The sequence below is a fragment of the Grampus griseus genome (genome assembly GCF_964374135.1).
Source record: "Grampus griseus genome assembly, chromosome: 20".
Lineage (NCBI taxonomy): Eukaryota > Metazoa > Chordata > Mammalia > Artiodactyla > Delphinidae > Grampus > Grampus griseus.
In genome coordinates this window covers 7,725,871-7,748,064 of record NC_139014.1, presented here as the reverse complement: position 1 = coordinate 7,748,064, position 22,194 = coordinate 7,725,871, and the positions used below count along the sequence as shown (strand labels likewise).

The following is a 22,194-nucleotide window of genomic DNA, read 5'->3' as shown; positions in this document are numbered from 1 at the left end:
ACCGGGCACATTCTGTCCCAGACTCCCATGGCCTAGGGTACCAAGGTGTAGATCAGTATGTCGAGGTGGGTTTGGATCCAAATGAAATACGTGGCTCAGTCCGACCTGGAGTTTCTGTTCAGACTTCCCCAAGCCAAGATGCCCCCTTTCTCAGGAGCACACGCTCCCTTGACTATTTATACCGAGGCTTATCAGAAAGGAGTGATGTTCAGGGTGAGAAACGTGATTCACTGGATAAGTTGGCTCCTAGCTTCCCCATGGCAGTGGAAACATTTCGTCTGTTGGGAGAGCTTATCGGCCTCTACCTGGAGCTTAAGGAGAACGTAAAGGATCTGGATGATGAACAAGCTGGCCAAACAGACTTGGAGAAGATCCAGTACCTGCTGACACTGATGGGTGGGTGCTGCGTGCCCAGAGGAGAGGCTGCTGTCCTCCTCGCTTGGTTTCATCCTTCTCTCTCCCTGGGCCTCTGCCTGAGGCCGTGAAAACAGCATTTCCATTCTTAGCCATTCTGGGTTCTCCCATAGCCTTCAGAGTCCAAGAGATGGGATTGAACCGGTAGGAATAAAGGAGCCTCAGGAGAGGAGTGAGGCAGGTTCTTATGCTTTTGCCAGACTCTCTGGAAAGCAGCTGGGAAGATGTTGGGATGAAGGGAAAGTGATTTCATGGGGTTGGGCAGGGAGAGAGAATGTTGAAAAATTAAATTTAACCTTTGCACATTCACAATTCTAGCCCCAGAGAATAATTACGATTTTAGAGTTGGGTGGAAATTGTGGGTAAGTGGTCCCACAGCCCTTTAGGATATTAAGCATTAGGTGGACTCTTTAGAGCTAAGGACGCTTATCCCCTAAAAGGACACTCCTTTCTTCCCATCCCCTCTCTCCAGCCCCCAGGAAAAGCAGATAAATGATATGTGTTGTTCTTGATTGTGAGGGCTGGGATTGGGAGCCCATGGGGAATCTGACGCTTCTGACTCTAAGGCCTCGGTTCTCCATAGTCAAGAAGTCCATACCCGCTGACCTGCAGGAACAGCTGAAGACCTTAAAGGCCTTGACCAAAGAAGTCCAGCAGGAAAAAGCAAAAGTAAGTAAGGGAGGGTCCTCCTACTTGGCCTTCAAGTGCCAGTAATCCCTTTCATTTGCATTTGGATAGATTACACAGTCCATTCACTTTCATTATTATCTCACTGGATCTGTACAGTCTCCTCAGATAGGAAGCACACCTCAGGTATCCACGTGTTTATTTCCTGGATCTAAAAGCTGACATTCAAAGCTATTAAGATTCAGTTGGGCCAACAAGGAGGCCTGAGCTCCTTTCATTACCTGTGGCCATTTCCAATACAAGCCACTGTCACTGGAGCAGCCTTGGAGCCACGTTCGTGGGACTGTCTGGGACCAGCGGTCATGGCGAGGGGCTGCTGGGTCTTCAGTCATTCTTTTAATGCTAGCTACCTGTATCCATGGGATGGATGGATGGGTGGAGGTTATGAAGGGACCTTGGGCTTTGCCAGAGGGTTGGATAGGATTAGGGAATGGGGGCGACTCCCTGGTGGTCCAGTGGTTAGGCGCTTTCACTGCTAGAGGCCAGGGTTCAATCCCTGGTCCGGGAACTAAGATTCCCACAAGCTGCGTGGTGGGAATTTTTTTTTTTTAAAGGATTAGGGAATGGGGGAGGGGCTTGCTGGGGCTGCAGAGGTACGTTCAGAAAGCAGAGATCTCAAGCCTGCCTGACCCTCCTCTTCCATTGGATTTGTAGCTGGAGAAGGTGAACAGTGTCCTGGAGGGGGAGGGAGAGCAAGAAACAGGAAAGGAGGTGAACGCTGGCCAGCTGAGCCTGCAGCTGGGTGTCCTCAGGTAAAATCCCCCTGCCACATGCAGCTTCTGTCCTGGCATCACACGTTCTCAGTCACGGAGGTGATAGAAGCCTGGGGTTCACTCATCCCCGAACTGACCACTATCTTTGACCCGCATTGTGTCTGCTCTTCGGGTTGTCTGTATCTAGTTCAAGTTGCTAGTGGAAGTTTCCCAGGTCCTTAAAACAGCTCAGCACCAGGGCTTAGAAGAACCAAAAAAAAAAACCACCGAAAGCCTCTTAGATTCTGTCCCCAGCTGGAGGCTTCGGAGCGTTTGCTGGAGCCCCTCAGAGCCGTCTCTGTGCAGTGCCAGGCCTCACCCCCTAGAAGCCTCTCAGGCCAGCACACTGGGCACCCACCTCCACGACAGGCGGGGCCTTGGACCCCTTAGACAGAGCTGGAGGGGAACGTGAAAGAGCCCCGTCTGCCTCCTCCATCCCTGACGGCCGGGGCTCAGCACTGCTGGGCCCAGGCCCCTGGGCCGGTGGTGGGGCCGGACCATCTCTCGTGCATACAGAGTCACTGTGGCTGACATCGAGAAGGAGCTGGCGGAGCTGAGGGAGAGTCAAGAACGGGGCAAGGTCAGCATGGAACATTCGGTCTCCGAAGCCTCCCTTTACCTGCAGGATCAGGTGAGGATTCCGCACTCTCCAGCCACAGGGACTAGGGCCCTTCGCAGAGTTGGCTGTGGACATTGGAGATAGTAGACTCTTACCTGATATATAATTTGCAGATATTTTCTCCTGTTCTGTGGGTTGTCTTTTCACTGTCTTCAAAGTGTCTGCCTTTACATCTTTTTTTTTTTTAATTGGAGTATAGTTGATTTACGATGTTGTGTTAGTTCCAGGTGTACATGCCTTTACGTCTAGAGTGTTACGATCCTTGGGCACCCCAGAATGTTCCCAGCGAGGAGCGTTGGACTAGGAAGAGCCTCTGAGTGCTCACGGAAGGATCAGATGGGCAAAGCCACTGGGCCCAGGGGTCCCACGCCAGGAGTCCCTTTGTGCTAGAGGCCCCGTTCTGGGCCCACTCCAAGTTCGTCAGGACAGTGGTTTGCACCGTTTCATGACCCAGAGCTGATTGTCAGGCCAGCAGGAGGACAGCAGTAGATAGTGCGTTTAAGAGTCATCTGTCATTCCAAAGCTCACAACCTCCGGGGCTCCCTGGGGCCACACCTGGGAGGGCATCCACTCCCTGCTGGGCAGGCTCGGCCTCTTGACTCTTCAGAAGCGTGTCAGCTCTTCTGGTGGCAAGAGTCTTGCTGAGCTCGGGCAAAAGGGAGCCTGGCTGAAAATACATACGTGTAGAGGAAATTGGGAAAAGCAGAATTTCCAGGCCAAGCGGGCAGTCTGGCCGGGGCCACCACCTGTCTGTCTTTCTGTGTGTGTGTCTTTGCCTCTGTGTCGCCTTCCTTATCCATCTCTCTCAAATACCCGCACTTCTCTCTTCCCTTCTGCTCTCAGCCAGCATTTTTATCTCTCACACACAGTCCAAAAGGGCCGCCCCAGGCCTTGCAGTGTTACGCGCTTCCAAGAAAGGGGGCCTTAGGTTGGTGCAGTCCCTCTCTCTAAGCCAGGATAAGACGTCACAGGTCTTTGGCCAGTCGGGTGTCTAGCTGGGACCAATCATTTGTGGGGACAAACTGGGACCATCGGATCCAGAAGAGAGCAGGAGGGCGAGCGGAAGGAGTTTGTTCCCAGCCAGGCCATGAGAGACCCCTGTAGTGGTAGACTTATCACATTCTCTCTCTTTTTTTTTTTTTATTGAAGTGTAGTTGATTTACACTCTTATATCAGTTTCAAATGCACACCATAGTGATTTACTGTTTTTATAGATTATTTTCCACTTAAAGTTATTATAAAATAATGGCTCTATTTCCCTGTGCTGTACAATATATCCTTGTGGCTTTTTTGTTTTACACATAGTAGTTTGTACCTCTTAATCTCCTACCCCATCTTGTCCCTCCCCCTTCCGTCCCCCCACTGGTAACCACTAGTTTGTTCTCTAGATCTGTTGAGTCTGTTTCTGTTTTGTTATATTTCCTAGTTTGTTTTATCTTTTAGATTGTACATATAAGTGACAACACACAGTATTTGTCTTTCTCTGTCTGGCTTATTTCACTAAGGATAATACTCTCTAGGTCAATCCATGTGGTTTCAAATGGCAAAATTTTCATTCTTTTTTATGGCCGAGTAGTATTCCGTTTTACATATAAACCACATCTTCTTTATCCGTTCATCTGTTGATGGAAACTTAGGTCTCTTCCATGTCTTAGCTATTGTAAATAGTGCTTCCGTGGACGTTGGGGTGCATGCATCTTTTCGAATTAGTGTTTTCATTTTCTTCGGACAATATATACCCAGGGGTGGAATAGCCGGATCATACGGTAGCTCTATTTTTAGTTTTTAGAGGAACCTCCATACTGTTCTCCATAGTGGCTGCACCAATTTACATTCCCACCAACAGTGTAGGAGGGTTCCGTTTTCTCCACACCCTCTCTAGAATTTGTTATTTGTAGACTTTTTGATGATGGCCATTCTGACTGGTGTGAGGTGATATCTCATTGTGGTTTTTTTTTTTTGGTACGTGGGCCTCTCACTGTTGTGGCCTCTCCCATTGCAGAGCACAGGCTCCGGACGCGCAGGCTCAGCGGCCATGGCTCACGGGCCCAGCCGCTCCATGGCATGTGGGATCTTCCTGGACCGGGGCACGAACCCGTGTCCCCTGCATCGGCAGGCGGACTCTCAACCACTGCGCCACCAGGGAAGCCCCTCATTGTGGTTTTGATTTGCATCTCTAATGATTAGCAATGTTGAGCATCTTTTCATGGGCCTGTTGGCCATCTGTATGTCTTCTTTGGAACAATGTCTGTTCAGGTCTTCTACCCATTTTTTAATCAGGTTGTTTGTTTTTTTGATATTGAGTTTATGAGCTGTTTATATATTTTGGATATTAACCCCTTATGGGTCATATCGTTTGCAGATATTTTCTCCGATTCCATAGGTTGTGTTTTCTTTTTGTCGATGGTTTCCTTTGCCGCACAAAAGCTTTTATTTATTTAAAAGAATCTATTTTATTTATTATTTATTTAGTTTTGGTTGCGTTGGGTCTTCGTTGCTGCACGCAGGCTTTCTCTAGTTGTGTCGAGTGGGGGCTACTCTTTGTTGCGGTGCGCACGCTTCTCATTGCAGTGGCTTCTCTTTGTTGTGGAACACGGGCTCTAGGCACGCAGGCTTCAGTAGTTGTGGCATGCGGGCTCAGTAGTTGTGGTGCACAGGCTTAGTTTTTCCGGGTATGTGGGATCTTCCCGGACCAGGGATCAAACCCATGTCCCCTGCATTGGCAGGTGGATTCTTAACCACTGCACCACGAAGGAAGTCCCCCAAAACTTCTAAGTTTAATTAGGTCTCATTTGTTTATTTTTGCTTTTGTCTCCTTTGACTTAGGAGACAGATCCAAAAAGTATTGCTACGATTTATGTCAAAGAGTGTTCTGCCTATGTTTTCCTCTAGGAGTTTTATGGTTTCCAGTCTTACATTGAGGTCTTCAATCCATTTTGAGTTTATTTTTGTATATGGTGTGAGAAAATCACATTCTCTTATTGTTATTTACGTTCTAGATGGGGACAGAGCATGTGTGAGCCCACCCTTCGTGTCCCCAGGGCCTGGAGCAGGGCCTGTGTGTCGGCAGGGTGTTTGTGGACTAACGGACATCAGCTCTGTAGGATTTAGCTAGAGGAGATGTGTTCTCACACTGCACCAATGGGCTGGCTGGAGAAAGGTCCAGAAGCCTCCTTCCTGCAAGGGCTTTATCAGCTCCCTCCCTGGGAGCTCTGGTCACTATTTAATGGACGGAGGTCGAGTGCCTCGCATGTGCTGCACACCCTGGGAGGCACCGAGGCCGCGGCACGGCCCAGACCGCAGCGGCCAGGGCAGAAAGCACTCGCTGCTGGCGACTGTGTGGATGCGGCGTAGCTGGACCTCGCTCACTGCCCTGCACCCGCCCTCTCGCCCGTGCCCAGTTAGACAAGCTCAGGACGATCATCGAGAACATGACGGCCTCGTCCTCCACGCTGCTGTCCATGAGCATGAGCGCGGCCCCGCACAAGCTCCCGACCACCCTGGCACCCAGCCAGATCGACCCTGCAGCCACCTGCCCAGCCTGCAGCCTGGACCTGAGCCACCGGGTCAGCACGCTGGTGCAGCGCTACGAGCAGCTCCAGGACATGGTCAGCAGCCTGGCTGCCTCCCGGCCCTCCAAGAAGGCCAAGCAGCAGAGCCAGGTGATGCCGCCTGCTTTCCTCCGGTGCGGCCGCTCACGGCCCGCCTGCACGGAGCCCCTCGGGGAGTCCCTGGGGGAGCGATGTTTGGGCCACTTTTCCATGATGGAGCCCTTTAGCGACCGCACGGAAGTCCCTGGTCTTTCCATAGGGTCGCAGCGAGGGCAGCCGTAGAGCTGGCTCTGGGGATGGGGGACCACGGGGAAGAGCTGGCTCCGTGGGTGGGGACAGCACGGCTGGCTGAGGGGTGGAGCAGTGCCATTCACATGCCTCGGGACGCTGGCATAGCCTTAGGATTCATCACCCCTCCTTCATGCCGGTCTTCTGGACTCCTTCCCACTTCCCCTCCAAAGGGCAGGCCTGCTGGTGGGGCAGGGAGCACAAGTCCCCGAGGCCTGCCTCTTAGACTCCAGAATTCAGATTCAGCTCAGGGTGGGTGGCGAGGCTGTAGCCCACACCCCAAATCTCAGGGGAGCAGCTCACCACTCCTGGGCCTTGAGACCGCCTCTGCTGCCCACCCACCCCGGTGGACCAGGTCCCTCAAGGCTAGTCCACGGGGAGGTGGGGAATTGTGGCGGCAACTGAGGAGATCCAGAATGGGGTCTGAAGTTGGCCTGTCTGCCGGGTGATGTTTTAAGGGCTGACTTACCAGGGGCGGCAGTACCCCTGCGGGTGCCCCAGAGAGGCTGCCTTTGTCCTTCTGCTGCAGGATGAAGAGCTACTGGGCCGCGTGCAGAGCGCCATCCTGCAGGTACAGGGCGACTGTGAGAAACTCAGCATCATCACCGGCAACCTCATAGAGGACCATCGGCAGAGGCAGAAGGACATCGAAGTGAGGACGGGCAGGGGGGCGGGGGCGGGGCCGAGGCGCGGCCCCAGTTCCTCCTTGTTCCTTATTCCCTGCTTGCTCGGCCTCCCAGGTGTTGTACCAGGGTCTGGAGAAGCTGCAGAAGGAAAAGGCCAACAGGGAACACCTGGAGCTGGAGATCAATGTGGTAAGGCTAGGCCGAGGGGCCATCCTGCATCCCAGGGAGGTCCCACCGCTCGTTCTTCAAAAGGCTGAGAGAGGGGCTTCCCTGGTGGCGCACTGGTTGAGAGTCCACCTGCCGATGCAGGGGACGCGGGTTCGTGCCCCAGTCGGGAAGATCCCACATGCCGTGGAGCGGCTGGGCCCGTGAGCCATGGCCGCTGAGCCTGCGCATCCGGAGCCTGTGCTCCGCAACGGGAGAGGCCACGGCAGTGAGAGGCTCGCGTACCGCAAAAAAAAAAAAGGCTGAGAGAGGAAGCTAGTCCGATGGGGGATGTGGGCTCAGTGCTGGCGCTCCCACTGCAGGGAGTGGGACCCCCCATGGCTCTCTCCCATCTGGGGGACCTCTTCCTCTCTCCGGGCAGAAAGCCGACAAGAGTGCCCTGGCAGCCAAAGTGAGCCGTGTCCAGTTTGACGCCACCACGGAGCAGCTGAACCACATGATGCAGGAGCTGGTGGCCAAGATGAGCGGGCGGGAGGGGGACTGGCAGAAGATGCTGGACAGGCTCCTGGTGGAGATGGACAACAAGGTGAGGGGTGGGAGGCTCCAGGGCCCCCTGGACTGGGACAACGCCCTCCTCTCCAGGCGCCGCAGACCCCACCTGCTTCCTCAGAGCTCACCTGGGCCCCGCCCTCACCCACAGCTGGACCGCCTGGAGCTGGACCCAGTGAAGCAGTCACTGGAGGATGGCTGGAAATCCTTGCGACTGCAGCTCAAAGAACGTTCTCCGCTCTACCAGGTGGACGAGGCAGCCGCCATGCGGAGGTGAGGCCTGGAAGGGGTGAGGGCAGGCGGGCTGGAGGTGTGCTCAGAGGGAATGGTTGATCTTGCCTGGGACCATCCCGCAGTAGGAGTGACAGAGTTTTAGAGCTTGAAAAGCTCTTCTCGCTCAGGCCAGTTCACATTACAGCTGAGAGTGGGAGGGGAGGGAGGCGTAAGGCTCTCTGGGCACAGGTGCGAGGGGGTCCACAGCCCCCAGAGCTGAGAGCACTCCTGGGGGGCCTGGCCCATGGCAGCCTGAGTCCCAGGATTTCCATTCCTGGCCACCAGAGGGCTCCCGAGGCTTACGCAGGGCAGTCCTGGGGCGCTTGGGAACCCTGCCGGCTTTGGGTTAGGGTAGGTGGGTGCTGGGTGTGTGCCCAGAAGCAGACACGTCTAGGAGCTGGTGAGTCTGGTGGCCTGGGACCCATCACTCTGGGCACTGAGCGTCCAGCCTGCCTGGCCCACAGAGCGCCAAGCCCGCTGGGTTCTCTGTCTCCCGCGTTCGGGACCCTCTGGGCAGGGCGCTTACCCTGTGTGTGTTCCACCTCCTCACAGGCAGCTCCTGGCACACTTCCACTGCCTCTCATGTGACCGTCCCCTGGAGATGCCTGTGACTGGACAGTGAGTGGCCCCAGCTGGTGGCCACGATGGGGGCGGGCTCGGCAGGGCTGCGTCTCCTGTATCCCAGGCCTGTCTCCACCTCCTCTCGGCTCCTGCTGTCTCACCGTTCTCTCCGTACCCACTGGCTGCTCCTACCCCGGCCTTCAGCCCTCCACCCCTGCCCGGGCGGGGAGGCTCCTCGGGCAGGTGGAGTATGGGGAGTGGGTGGGGGGCTTGGACGATGGGGTTCCTCACACTCCAACCTTCCCTTCGCTCTGTCCCTGCCCAGAGTCATCCCCCTGACTCCTGTGGGCCCAGGCCTGCCCGGGCACCGGTCCATCCGCCCCTACACGGTCTTTGAACTGGAGCAGGTCCGGCAGCAGAGCCGCAAGTACGGGCAGCGGAGGGAGTCCTGTACAGGGCTTTGCAGGGGGGTCTGGAGGGCAGGAGTGGAGGTTCCTCCTCACGCCTCGGGTGGGCAGTAGGGGCGGCGCTGCGAGGGTGCTGACGGAGCTCCCAGCTCCTCCCAGCGTGAGAGCCTCGGAGGAGAGCGCCTGCCTTTGGGTCCCTGCTGGGCATCCTGGGGGGACACTGCCTCTGAGACCCCCCCTCCCTGCTCATACCGGGCATGTGAGGGAGGGAGGCGGTGGCTCCACCAGTGGGTGGGATTAGTGGGTGGGGGGCGCATTTCACGCCCTCTGGGGCTCCTGCCCTCCTCCCAACGCCTTCCCACCTCCTCCTTGAGGGGAGGATGCCGGGGGCGTGGCTCACCCCTCTGCTGCCCCCCCGCCCCCGCAGCCTGCAGCTGGGCAGCGCTGCCTTCCCCTGGGGCAACCTGGGGCAGACGGAGCGGAGCGTGGGGCGCCTGCGCAGCTTGCACTCCAAGATGCTGATGGACATCGAGAAGGTGCAGATCCACTTCGGGGGCTCCGTCAAGGCCAGCAGCCAGATGATCCGCGAGCTGCTGCGCTCCCAGTGCCTCGGCTGCCCCTGCTACAGACGGTGGGCGGCCGGGCCGGGCCCCCGGGGCAGGCGGCGAGCCTCGGCCCACTCACAGCCCACCACCACCGAGAGCCTGGCACAGAGCGGGGGAGTGTGCGTGCGTGTGTAAGAGAGAGAATGTGTGTGAACACGTGTGAGTGAGCATTGTTCATGTGTATTGTACGAGTGAGAGTGTGTGTGTGAGATTATGTGTGTGCATGAGGGGTGGGGCCTGTGTGTGGGAGAATGTGTGTGAACGTGTGTATAAAGGTGTATGAGAATGTATGATTGTGTGTGAATGTGTATGAATGTGTGAGAGTATGTGTGAATGTGTGTGTGAATGTATGTGTGTGAACACATACGTGTGAGTGTGTGTGTGTGTGTGTGTGTGTGGCCTTCAGGGTGGCCGGCCGGGCCATCCTGCTCACTCACCCCCTGCCCTGTCCTGGCTCGAGTGCTGCCCCCCGCCCCACCCTAGGCATGTCCCCGGCCACACCTGCTCCCCGTGACTCCGCTGTCTTCACCGCAGGCTGCCAGATGCGGCCGATCACACCTACGGGAGGTCGCCCCGGAGCTGCGGGGGCAGCCACACCCTCACCTACCCCTACCGCCGCACCCGCCTGCAGCACCTGGCACAGGGCCTGTACCCCACCGAGGAGATCCAGATCGCCAGGAAGGTGGGGGTCACTGCCGTGACGCCAGACTCTCAGGTCCCTCTGGAAAAGCCACCAGAAGTCCCCTCCTGGGCCCTCGGCCTCGGGGAGGTTTCTTAGACCCAGTCCAAGTGTCAGGTTCTTATCCTTTCCTGGGAAGAGGAATGCCAACCCGGCCACCCGCCCACCTGGCACTACCGCCTCCACCACGGGCCCCCCCTTCCCCCTGTGGCTCGGCCCTGGCGCCACCCAGAGCCCCCTCAAGGGCTCTGAGCACCGTTTGGTGCCGGCCTCAGGCGAGGACCACCCTCTGGCAGGCAGGACGGGAGGGCAGCTCTGAGCGGCACTCGCCCATCTCCACAGCACGACGAGGTGGATATCCTGGGCCTGGACGGACATATTTACAAGGGACGGATGGATACAAGGCTGCCGGACATCCTGAACAAAGACAGTGAGTGTCCAGGTGGCCCAGAGGCCCCTCAGCCTCCTTGCTTGGGTCCCACAGGGTCCATCCAGCTCCTTAAGGCCCTTCTTGTGGCCACCGGGCCCTGACTGCCTTCCTCCACCTCCCTGACTCCAAACGTTCAGGTCTCCAAAAGCCTCCGGGTCAGTGTTTGCAGAAGGGGTACAGCTGTCCAGTCTCAGCCAACTAGCTGGGATGTGGCCCCAACTTTCCTTGCCAGCTTTTATCCTCAGACGCCAGCCCAGTCTTCCTGCCTAAGCCTCTGTTCCCAGCATCACCGAGGCCAAGTCCTACCCCTTCTTCATAACTCAGAATACCCTCTCCTGAGCCCCCCACCACTTTGTGAATCACCCGTGTCCTGGAATGTCCCCTTCCAGTTAGCCATCCTGAGGTGTGCCATTTGTCACTTCCCACTGGGTCTCACCGCCACGTATGCACCTTTCTAGTTGCCTCCCCTCCCGAACCATAAACCTGGAGTCAGAACTCACCCAGCACCTGGCACGGGGCTGATGTCTGTGGGTGGATATCCGAGTGAGTGAGTGGGTGGATGGATGGATGGACAGACAGATGGCCGGGCGGACATTTCGGTGAATGAAGTGCTTACAAGGGGCATATCCACGAATAAAGATGGAGAAGGACACCAGCTGAGGCTGGCTGTGACCAGCAGTGCTGCAGCCCTCTCCCCATCCCCATGGGTCCCCACAGGGCTCCCACCCGGTGTCTCAGAACTGCCCCTCCCCTCCACTGTCTCCATCAGATTCGGGGATAAAGCATAAGGCCAAGCAGTCCCGGCCCCACGTGCACCGGCAGCAGTCACTCAGCGACAGCGGTCAGCTGCCCTCACGGTCCCAGAGCGCTCAGATGCTGGCTGGCAACGACTCAGGTAGCTCCTCTCTGGATGGCAGGTCGTGGCCTAGGCACTACCCCTCGCCTCTCCTCCTTGGCCCGCCAGGCCCCTTTCCTGCCCATGACTGGTATATACCTTTATTTCCCTGGAGAGAGGAAGGGCCTGGGAGCTGAGGGACGGGATGCAAGGGAGGAGAGAGAAAACCCTTCATTGCTGAGAGCTTGATAATGCGCCAGGTCTGTGATCAGATACTGTTACTGCCCCCATTTCACAGAAGAGGAAATAGGGACAGAGTTGCAGCCCAAGCTCTGGCTCCAGGCCCGAGTCCATCCCCTGCTCACGTGTGCCGACTCTCACCTGCCCAGTGAGATGACACCTGCCGACAGCTCACCTGCCCAGTGAGATGACAAACCTGCCAGCGGGGTTAGAGATGCACATGGACGCGCCTCCTGGGGAGGGGCTCGAGGAGCCCACCCCGGGGCCAGGCTGAGCAGAGCTATAAATAAATGTTTAGGAAAAAGCTTGGGGCCTTGCAGCTTCTCTGGTCCTGGCTCAGGAAGGTGGAGTGAGAGGCAGGGGCCGCTGCAGGTCGGATGGCAGACCTCTTGCAGCCTGACCATTAGGCCATGGAGCTAAGCCCTCTGGCCTGGAAGGTCCCCCAAAGTCCCTGCTCTTCCCAGAGGGGCTAAATCCTGCCTGAAAGCCAGAGGGCTAAGGGTTCCCTTGGGGTTTGGCTACACATGGGGCCAGAGAGGGACAGTGGCCTGGAGCTAGGAGGCTGGATCACTTCCAGGTGACTCTGAGCACCTCTCCCCCTTCTCTTGACCAGTTTCCTCATCTGTCGATAAAAGGATGCTGGATTAGGGCTGCTCAGTTAGGCTCCCCCTTGAGAGTCTAAGAAAGGTGCTGACTTTCTTCCCATCAAAAGCTACGCACCCACAATGCTTTGCAGCTACTTCCGGAGGTTCAAGGACCACCCCCACCCCCTGCCCAGGTTAAGAGCCCCAGCTACACCCCCCTTCCAGTTCCAGCATTCAGTGGGTGCCTGGAGGAAGCAGAAACAGAATAAGCGGAAACAGAATAAGTGGTGGTCATGTTGCCTCGCCTCTGTTGAGGGTTCCTGACCGGCCAGGCACTGCTGAGGAGCTTTCCACCTACAAACCAGTCTTCATCCTCATGCATTAAGAGGCAGGGACCACTGTTGGTCCCACCTACAGCTGAGAAAGCCGAGGCACAGAGATGTTAAAGTATTTGCACAAGGTCACACAGCTAGGAAGCAGCAGAGCTGGAGTTCAAAGCCAAGCCATCTGGCCCCAGAGCCAGCGCTGGTGACAAAGGGTAAGAGCCTGGGATGGAGGATTCAGCAGTGGACCGACAGCACAGGTCTGTGGCTCTTGGTTCCGAGTTGATTTCTTGGGGGTACTTAGCTTTTTTCTCCCCAGCACTCCACCGTCTACTCCAAGGGCACTTAAAACGTGTGGACGCAGCAGCAAGAGGGAGGGTAGTGTTAGGGAAAATTCCTGCACCTATTTGTGTCAATATTGCCTAAAGAGTCCGTGTATTAAGAGGGAACGTTACCAAAGAGGCAGGCTCTCAGCCCCTGGTGAAAGCTTATTTATTTTTAACTCAGATTATAAAGGAGTGTGACTTAGGGGCTCGTATGAGGGCTTGCCACCCCCCACCCCTCCCCAGCATGATGCCCTAGCTCGGCCTGGCTACTGGGGCTGCTCTCGACTTCCCTGGGCTTCGCGCTAGCTGGGCTGGGCCGCTGGCGGGCGTGGGAGCAAGACAGAGCCAGGTCTGCTCCCTGCTGTCTCGCACATTCTTCTCTTCAACGGAAAGACAGACCCGTCTCCACCGAGGGGCGCCTCTCCCAGCCAAATACAGCTCACCTGCCCAGTGAGATGACAAACCTGCCAGCGGGGCTGGAGATGCACGTGGACGCGCCTCCTGGGGAGGGGCTCGAGGAGCCCACCCCGGGGCCAGGCTGAGCAGAGCTATAAATAAATGTTTAGGAGAAAGCTTGGGGCCTTGCAGCTTCTCTGGTCCTGGCTCAGGAAGGTGGAGTGAGAGGCAGGGGCCGCTGCAGGTCGGATGGCAGACCTCTTGCAGCCTGACCATTAGGCCATGGCCCCCAAACAGGTTGAGCTGTTCTCTGAGGGTGCCAGGGCTTCGAGAGGGCTGAGTGTTGGACCCAGGGCCAGGAAGAGGCAGCACAGGCCAGACCCCAGGCTCCGGGGACTGGCGGGCCTGCAAGCTGTCTGCCCTCTCCTGACCCCAGCTGGACCCGGTGCTGTGGCCTTCTCTGGCACTGGCACTGCCTTCCATCTGGGGAGGCTGTCCAGGGCACTCTGGTGAGGTTGGGAGCTTCATGTCTGTGCTTGAGCTGTTCCTTGTGTACGAGCTGTACCTTGTGTATCTTGGAGCAAAGGTAAGGGTGGCAGCCCTCCTGCTGCTGGCAGGGAGGCTCCTGGCACATCCTGGGGGGGAGCAGTGCCACCAGCACCTGGGAAGGTTCCCGTTTGCTGTCCTCTGTGGCTTACCCTTGAGTGCCTGCTGCAGACGCAGGAGGGGCGCAGACCCAGGGGCCGCCAGGGCTAGGTCATGTCCCTATTCCCCTCCCTTCCCCACCCCTCCCCAGGAAGATAGAGCAGAAGTGTGCCTGGCATTTGCCAGGGGGTCTTGAGGCCTGGCCCTTGCCCTGCTTCAGTGTCACCCCAAACAGGCCAGAGGGCTCACTGCTGTCCCCCAAGTCAACTGTAAGGGACAAGCGCGTCCCCAATCAAAGCCCCAGGGACAAGGGAGTGCTGCCCCGCACCCAGACGGAGGCCTCTGCAGTCATGGAAGCAGTTTTCTGCCTTCAGATCTGTTCTCAGCAGCTCCCTCTTCCAAGGTGGGGTTCCCTCCCTCCCCCCCACCACCCCCAGTCCCCTCTGACATGGGAAAGGGATGTCTGGGCCCAGTAAGAGGGCTGCTTCAGGGTGTGAATTGAGGGATGACAGAGTCACACAGGAAAGTGTAGCAGGAAGTAACCGAGAAAAGGGTTTCTCCCTCATCCCCCTGTGGGCACAGGAGGGTGGAGTTGGCTGGGGTGTCATGGGTGGGGCAGGCGCTCCCTGCGGGAAGGGGCATCCCCCATCTCTCCCCATCTGCTGAGATCCCGTTCACTGTTGAACGCTGGGGTCCCAGCTGGCACCGCCCACACCCCCACACCCTTTTCTCTGCAAGGGGCGGCAGGGCCAGGCCCAGGCCTCCTCTGCTCCTGCCTGAGAAATGTCAGGTCACTGGCTCAGTGTCCCTGCTCTAGAATCCAAACTCACCAGCTTGGAAGGGAGGAGCGGCAGCCAGGCCTCCCCGATGCCCCGGAAAGGATGAGGGGTGACATTCCCCAAGCAGCCCAGACCACCCCTGCCTCCCCGCACCTGGACCCGCCTGCCTACGCTCACCCAGGCCGCCCAGCACTGACCGCCCACGTGCCCACGAGGGGCCTTCCCCTTCCAGCCTGGGAAAGCACAGGTGGGCAGAGTGAGGGGTGCGGGTGGGAGGAGTCTCACAGGTTTCCAAGGAGGAAACAAAACTGAAACGACAAACCCAGCTTCAAAGTACATGATCACATGCAGAGGGACCAAGGACAGCTGCGTCCCCAGTTCTCCACCCCTGCAGGGGCGGCCCCACAGGTGACCTTGTGAAGACACACTAGGCCCAGGAGCAGCACGGGCTGGCTTGCCAGGTGGGGCCCTTCCCAAGTGTCACTGCACGTTGGGCCTGAACCTCCAGGCCCCGCAGTCCTGATCGACAGCAGTGCCCGGGCTGCTGAGAGAGGGAGGGAACGAGCCCACTCACACATATTAAAGGGGTTTGTTTTTTGCGGGGGGCAGGGGGCTCAGGAGGAATCCCAACCCTGGGGCCAGCCACCCACTCCTCCAATTGGGCAGACAAGCTCCTCACGCACCTGGCCACCTGCGCTGGAGTCTGAGAAGAGCCCAGCTGCCATCACTGCTGCTTCCATTCCAGCGCCTGAAGGCCGAGCGAAGGGGGGAAGGGAAAGGAAGCCAGTCCTCTTGGGGACCCACCCAGTCTCTGTGGCTCCCTGATCGCCTCGGTTGACCTTTGGGACAGGGCCACACAACATGCACATGGGGACAGGTTACCCCAAAGGAGGCTGAGGGCAGGGACAGCAGAGACAGGTCCAGCGGCAAGCGCCTGGGGGAACAAGCAGAAGCGTGGGGCTGCCATTGGGCCCCCAGGCGGGGAGGCAGCTCCCCCACTGCAGGCAAAGACAGGGGCTCCAGGGCTGAGGCCTAGCCTGCGGTGGGCTGCACGGTGGCGAGAGCCAAGGGAGAGGGTTACCGTAACCAAGCCAGGACCTGTCCTTCCTCTCCTCCCCACGCACAACCGGATCCAGCCTGTCACGTGGCCCCCTGGCCAGGATGCCCCTTATCAGAGCATCCAGACCCGCCACGTGGCAATGGAGCTGGTCCCCCAACCACAGCACAGCCGAGAGCCTCACCACCCCTCTGCCCAAGGAGCACGCTCTCCACACCAAGGTAAAGAAAGGCACCGCAAACCAGGCAAGTTAGAAAAGTCTCTTTTAAGTTTTAAATTAAAATTTCACTCTGGTGAGATGACTGATTTGGGAACTAAATCCAAAGGCAAGCTCTCCACTCTGTTGTCCGCGGCTGGGCTGCACGGTGGAAGAGGCAGGGCAGCTACGGGGGTCAAGCCCACTGGCCGAGCCCGGGCCTCTGACCCCAGTTGGCTCTTAAAGTCCCGCACAAGCCCTGCACACCTAGATGGAGACAGGGGTGACACCGGGAGAGGCGACAAGAGCTGGAGAGCCACTGGCTGGGGGTGGGGAGAGCCTCAGGACGGCGAAGAGGGCCCACACCTTCACCCAGCCGGCGCACCCCTCCTGCCGCCATCACGTGGAGTGGAGAGGTGGTGGTCCTTCTCCTGATTCCAGAAGGTGTGGCCTTTGAGAGGAGGCAGCCGGCAGACACCTCGTGACTGCAGGATCACACCACCTGGCTTCCAAGCACCTGCGCCCGGGACCGGGGTGGAGGACGGGGTGCTGGCCCAAGGGGAGGCTTCTCTGGCCCTTCCCCACTGACCCAACACCCGTCAGCCAGCCCCGTTCTCACACACATTAGTTACTTTTATATATTCATATATATATTATAGTTATATATTAAAAAGAGGAAAAAAACTTGCCTGAAAACTCCTGAAGGACCCAAGTGGCTCAGGAAGTTTACTGTCCCCTCCACCCACAAAAATTCTCTTATAAAATCTTCCAGTGCGATCTTCAGGAAACCCCGCCCGCCCCAGCTCCCCCCACCCCGCCCCGGCCCTCCTGTGTCCCCACGACCCTGGACTGCCCCCAGCTCCAGCCCAGCGCCCGGCGGCATCCAGTCTCATCTCTGGCCATCCATCGCAGCCACGGCTTTCTGCTGGGTGCCCCCCTGCTGTGCTCCGGGCGGCCACGTGGGCTGCGGGTGGTGGAGATGGTGGAAGCTGTGGGCCGTGGGGGAGGAGGGTGGGATCCACGCGGCCTGGTGGCTGGGCGGGGACGAGGCCCAGAAGGGGCTGAAGCTTGCCGGGGGGGAGCAGGCCACCGCGGTCATGGGGCCGTTGTTGTTCTGCAGGCCCTCGGAGGCGCGAAGCTTGGAGAACATGGCCAGCGCGTCGGGAAAGTTGGGCGGCGTGGCAGGTGTGTTGCTCGGGGTGCACATCTGCTGGGAGAGAACACTGGGGTTGCGAGGGCTGCCTGCACCGCTCCCACCCGCCGCCCCGATCCCAGGCCACTGTCTGCGGGTCTATAGAGCCTTCCCACGGGGCTCACCCACACTGGGCCCTCCTTCCTCCCCGTTTTTCAGTCCATAAGCGGTTTCAGCAGGACAAAAGCACTCCTTGCACCCTGAGCCAATAAAAACAGAAAACCGGGGGCGGACTCCTACAATTTTTGTCAAAACCAAAGAGTGTTTCCTGATGTTTGGGAATGACGCTCTGAGTGTCAGAAGTAGATGGTTAATTCCGGCAGAAGCTAGGGTGTCAGATTGAAGCCAGGACAAGGGAGGCAGCCCAGGACACCGCTGCTGAGCGCCTCACCCTGGGTGAGAAACCAGCTGGCTCCTCAATAATCCGCCCTCAGACGTTCCGAGGTTGTTAGCCAAGGGAAGGCGGCCAGATCCAGGATCTCCCTCCTATGCCAACCCCGGGGAGGCTGCACTTGGTAGGTGCTTGGGTCCGTTCCACATCCACAGCGCCAGCCAGCGGGCCTCGGGGCCTCAGCCTGCGCGCTCTCACTCCTCACCAGGGTGCTAGGTCATTCTGATGGTCTTCTCAGTTACAGATGAGGAAACTGAGGCCCAGAGCTCAGGTCACTGGACCAAAAACACACCGCTGCAGGGCACAAGTTGAGAAGCCCGAATCCCGGGGCTCCCAGGTCTGCGGGCCCAAGCTCTTAACCTCTACCCAGCCCCACTCTGCACTTAAGAGTCAAGTGCAACTTCATGCCTGGGCTCCCCGAGGACAAAAACCGGCGTCTCCCAGCAGGCTGCCCTTGGCCAGATGCTGCCAGTGTCTCGGTCCGCTCAGCCCCTCTCAGCCCGCTTTGTGAGGGCAGCTGCAAACATCCCAGCATCTGCTGTCTTCTGCCACTACCCTGAGCAGGGACCCCAGCCAGGAAGGGCAGGGGCTGGGCTGCTGGGCGGTAACTGGCAACCTCCCTGCAAACAGCGGGGACCGCAGGCCTCCCAGCCCTGTGGCGTGGGGGGCATGGGGGTGCCACCCCCCCCCCGAGCACTTCACCAGGGTGCAGGGAACAGGCGGCAGAGAACAAGGCCTGCCCAAAGCCAGTTCTGACCCCGCAGCAGCTTCTCCCTTTCCCAGGAAGCCACGGGAGCCCTTCTTTGAATTTCTCCTAATTTTAGCAACACCGGCCCCTCCCCCAGGCAGAGGGCTCAGGGAGCACGATTCTAGGGGTCCTCACCTTGCTCCCAGGGCTCTGTCCCGGGAGCTTCCACAGCTCTGCAATTAAACCCCAGCCCAGAAGGAGGACAGGCCCACGGGAGGGGGGCAAGCCCCCTCTGATGAACTGGGCCGGCTCCACATCGGCAGCTGGGGCGCTCCAACCAGCGTCCTCTCCAGGGAGGCCACAGGACCCGGCCTGGCCCCACCCAGACCATTTCCCTCCTCCCTTCACTCCTCCCCGCCCCCGCCCCCCCCCCAGGGCTGACTTCTCGGCAGCAGGAAACAATGAATGGGGGGTTGGGGGGGACAGGCCAATTGCATCACAGCATCGTGACCGACTTCCCCAGTTCACCGAGCCAGTGGAGCCTGTCTCCTCGGCAGCCACCCTGCCCCCGGCCCCCGACAGCGGCAGCGGCCTGGATCCGGGGCAGGCCTGTGCCCACCTGCCTGTGTGAGCTCGGGCAAGTCCCTTAACCTCTCTGGAGTTTCTCTCTACTTCTATAAAACCAGGGGTTCGGACCAGGTCCTGTAGAAGTCCCTCCAGCTCTGCTTCTAATAGCTGTGGATGGAACTTTCCAGCTCTCAAGCACACCCAGCGTCCACTGCACCCCGCTAACGTCCTACTGCTTCGCATCCAGTGTCTTCCTCCTCTTCCCGGCCCTTCCCCATCTAACCCAGGAGCCCTCCCTTATCTAGGAAGATGCCTCCGACTGTGTAGGTACAGTCATCTATGGGACAACCATTTATCAGCAGCTCTTGGCCTGGGTCACTTCTGGTATTTTTAATCTAACATTTTCCTTTGATTTATATTATCTCTAAAAAAAATTACCAACTCCTTGAGGGCAGGGATGGCGTTCTCATGGATACACTGATCATAATGTCTATTAAAAAACCAGCCACAGCCCTTGAGGGAAGCTTCAAAAAGATGACAGTCCCTCAGGATTTGCAGGGAAGGAGCAACAGAACCTAAAAGGACCATCAGTCCCAGCTCTCGGGGGCGAGCCCCTCTGTTCAGGGCAGCACAGAGTGGCTGTGCTGGAAGCCTGGGCCTTTTGAAACGACCACAGTTGGTGGAGCAAACCTCAAGGCCCCTTTAGGAGGAGACGGAGGCAAGACAGAGGCAAGCTCCAGGCTCACACCCGAGCTTCCCACGGTCCGGTACAGGGGAGGGTCCCCTGGAGATGAACCCCTCTTGGGTTTACCAAGAGCCCAGCCTCAACTGCCACAGCCCTGCAGCCAGCATAATTCTCATCATATTCCGATGCAGTTTTGTTTTTTGATTTATACAAATAGCATGGGCTATTCCAAGAGAAAAGCTGGTTAAAAGGGTCAAAACAGACCCCCTCTACTTGTCCTTTGCAACTAGATGAATACAGAGCGCCAAAGACAAGACACAGCAGAGGAACCATTTGCAGCTTCTCCAGGCAAGGCAGCAGCTCTGAGAAGGGAGCCACGGGCAAGGACACCAAAATGCCAAAAATGTACTCCAGAAGCCATAACAGATCTCCTGGGGAATCATGTTTTACAATCCCTATCTTGAGGCCCTCCCCCCACCAGCAGGGCTAATAGGTAACTAGAGAGGTAGAGAAGGCATTCAATCCTCTAAAGTGAAAGGGATGTCCTATGCCTGTGGAAAGCAGGGCAGGAGGGCAAAGGCCCAGGCCTGGGGCCAGCTTGGAAAAGAGACGAAAGCAAATCTAGGCCTGAACCACTTCTGTTTCCTGTGTTTTATGTATCTTCACCTACTGAGATTAAACGCATTCTTGGTTTATCTTGTCAAAAATCTGTAAGTCTTCCACGCTCAGGGTAGGTCTTTTTCCATGAACAGGAAAGAGTGAACATAACTCTCTGGGGGGAGCCCAGCTCCCAGGCCAGGGTGGATTTATCCCTTTCCTGTTCTCTGCAGAGCTGGGTTGTCTGCATGGGGGGCTGCCACTCCAACAGCAAGACGGGTGCTCCATATAGACAGACATTCCAGGTCTCAGTCCCCTCGGGGCCCTTCACTCGGCCCGGGTTCCCCCGACGTCTAGTTGTCGTCCGAGCCCCCCTCCCCACTCCCTGCCAGCCGGCTACTCCGCCGGCCACCCTCGCCGCCCTCCTAGCCCCTGGCCCAGGGGGAGCGCCGAGCACAAGGCCTCAGGTCGAACTACAGCAGCCCAGGAGGCCTGACTGCAAACTTGGGCGAGCCAGCCGGCCCCGGGAGCCGCTCTTTCCTGGAAGACATTTTGGCTCTTTGTTTACATCGCGGCTCGGCGCTCCCCGGCAACATGGCTGTCACCGTCGGCGCCTGACAGCGGCCCCCGGCCCGCGCCCTCGGCCGCCCGGGTGGGCTGCGGCCGCGGCGAAGTCGACCCTCCAGCCCGCCGGCCCTCCCGCCGGAGCCCGGCCACACTTACCATCTGGTGGTGGTGGTGGCTGTTGGGAATGTTGGTTTCTTGGAAAAACGTGCTCAGGGCGGTCTGCGGACAAACATAGCGGCAGGGCGGCGGTTAACGGGGACGGGGCAGGAAGCCCACCGGCCGGCCCTGCCCCACCGGCCGGTCTCATCCGCAGTGTCCGCGGCGCCGCGCTCGGGCCGCCGGGCCCGACCCCTCGGACAGCCGGCCCGCGTCGCTCGAGGGGACGTCCCCGGGCCGCGCGCGGAGGTACAGGGCGGCAGGGCCCCGCGCCCCACGCGAGACCACGAGGTCACTGAGCGCCTGACGGGGCGATATAAATAGAGCTTCCCTCCCCCCACCCCCTTCCGTGGCGCGCGGCCGGGCGCCCCGGCCTGCGCCCTCTGCCCCAGTGCCGGCGGCCGGGGAGCGGGGCCGGCCGGGAGCACTCGCTAGCTCGGCCCGCACGCACCTCGAACTGCCAGTGGGCCGCCTGCAGCAGCTGCTTCGCCTGGTCGGCCGCGCAGCCTGCGGCCAGCACGAACTGGTTGATCATGACCTGGTGCCGCAACTCATCCATGTTCACCGACATGGCTCCGGCCGGCGCCCCCTCCCGGGATCGGCGGCCGCGGGAGGCCGGCCGCCCTCGGCTCGCGCTCGCCGCCGCCCGCGGCCTCCGGACCCTCGCCCGCCCCGCCGCCCGCCGGGCGAGTGTTGTGGTCCGGCTCGCGCGGCCGGCCGACACCACAAACAACAGTGCGGGGCGGGGCCGGGTGTCCCAACGTTCGGGGGCCGCGAGCCGCCGCCGCTGATTGGCCCGCGCCGCTCGGCCGGCGCCCGGCTCCCTGGCAGACGTTCGATTCGAATCCTGCGGCCTGCGGGCCCGCACTGTTTCTCTTTCTGCCTGGCCGCGCCCATTGGCGGACGTCGGCGCCGTGGGGCTCCCCGGTATTGGCCGGACGCTGTGTTTTGGCTCGTCCTGGCTCATGATTGGCCACGGCCCGGCGTCTGGGGCGGAGCCGCGCGCGCTGATTGGTCTCCCTTGGACCTGTTTGAACTCAACTTGAAAACCTTGAGTGCCTGCTGATTGGCCGAGGCCCCTCTGTTTGCTGTTGTAGGCTTGGGGGTGGTGCAGCCAAGTTCATTCATTACTTCATTGAAACTGAACATGCTCAGCTGGAAAAGCAAGACAGAGTGGCTTTGACTCACTTCCTCTGAAAGATGTGGTCATCTCGAGAAACAGAATGATCAAAATAGAAAACAGACAGAGACTTTGCAGCTGCTCAACTCTCAAAATTGTTTATTTTTTTAAAACTTTCAAGCTGCTCTACTTTTTTTTTTTTAAGCTTTTTATTGAAATGTAACGTACCCACTTCATGCCTCCT

The 22,194-nt window shown here is 58.6% G+C and overlaps 2 protein-coding genes across 3 annotated transcripts; one reads left to right on the top strand and one right to left on the bottom strand.

Moving 5' to 3' along the window:
- Positions 1 to 57: 57 nt before the first annotated feature.
- LOC309837899 (glutamine-rich protein 2-like) lies at positions 58 to 11,867 on the top strand (the record flags this gene model as incomplete). The annotated part of the gene is made up of 17 exons (XM_082678776.1): positions 58 to 65; positions 251 to 396; positions 998 to 1,083; positions 1,756 to 1,853; positions 2,370 to 2,484; positions 5,874 to 6,134; positions 6,841 to 6,963; positions 7,052 to 7,126; positions 7,524 to 7,688; positions 7,803 to 7,924; positions 8,477 to 8,542; positions 8,811 to 8,912; positions 9,320 to 9,523; positions 10,032 to 10,179; positions 10,519 to 10,606; positions 11,376 to 11,501; positions 11,740 to 11,867. The coding sequence occupies 17 exons, from the start codon at positions 58 to 60 to the stop codon at positions 11,865 to 11,867; spliced, it is 2,061 nt and encodes a 686-aa protein (XP_082534902.1).
- A 4,920-nt stretch (positions 11,868 to 16,787) lies between these two features.
- UBALD2 (UBA like domain containing 2) lies at positions 16,788 to 21,657 on the bottom strand. 2 transcript variants are annotated; one of them, XM_082678807.1, is made up of 3 exons: positions 21,282 to 21,657; positions 20,831 to 20,893; positions 16,788 to 17,197 (listed from the first exon to the last, which is right to left on the bottom strand). In XM_082678807.1, the coding sequence occupies exons 1-3, from the start codon at positions 21,399 to 21,401 to the stop codon at positions 16,877 to 16,879; spliced, it is 504 nt and encodes a 167-aa protein (XP_082534933.1). In that variant the 5' UTR covers positions 21,402 to 21,657; the 3' UTR covers positions 16,788 to 16,876. The 2 variants fall into 2 exon arrangements, with proteins under 2 accessions (XP_082534933.1, XP_082534934.1); XM_082678808.1 differs by having other exon boundaries at positions 16,788 to 17,194.
- Between the last annotated feature and the right edge of the window lie 537 nt (positions 21,658 to 22,194).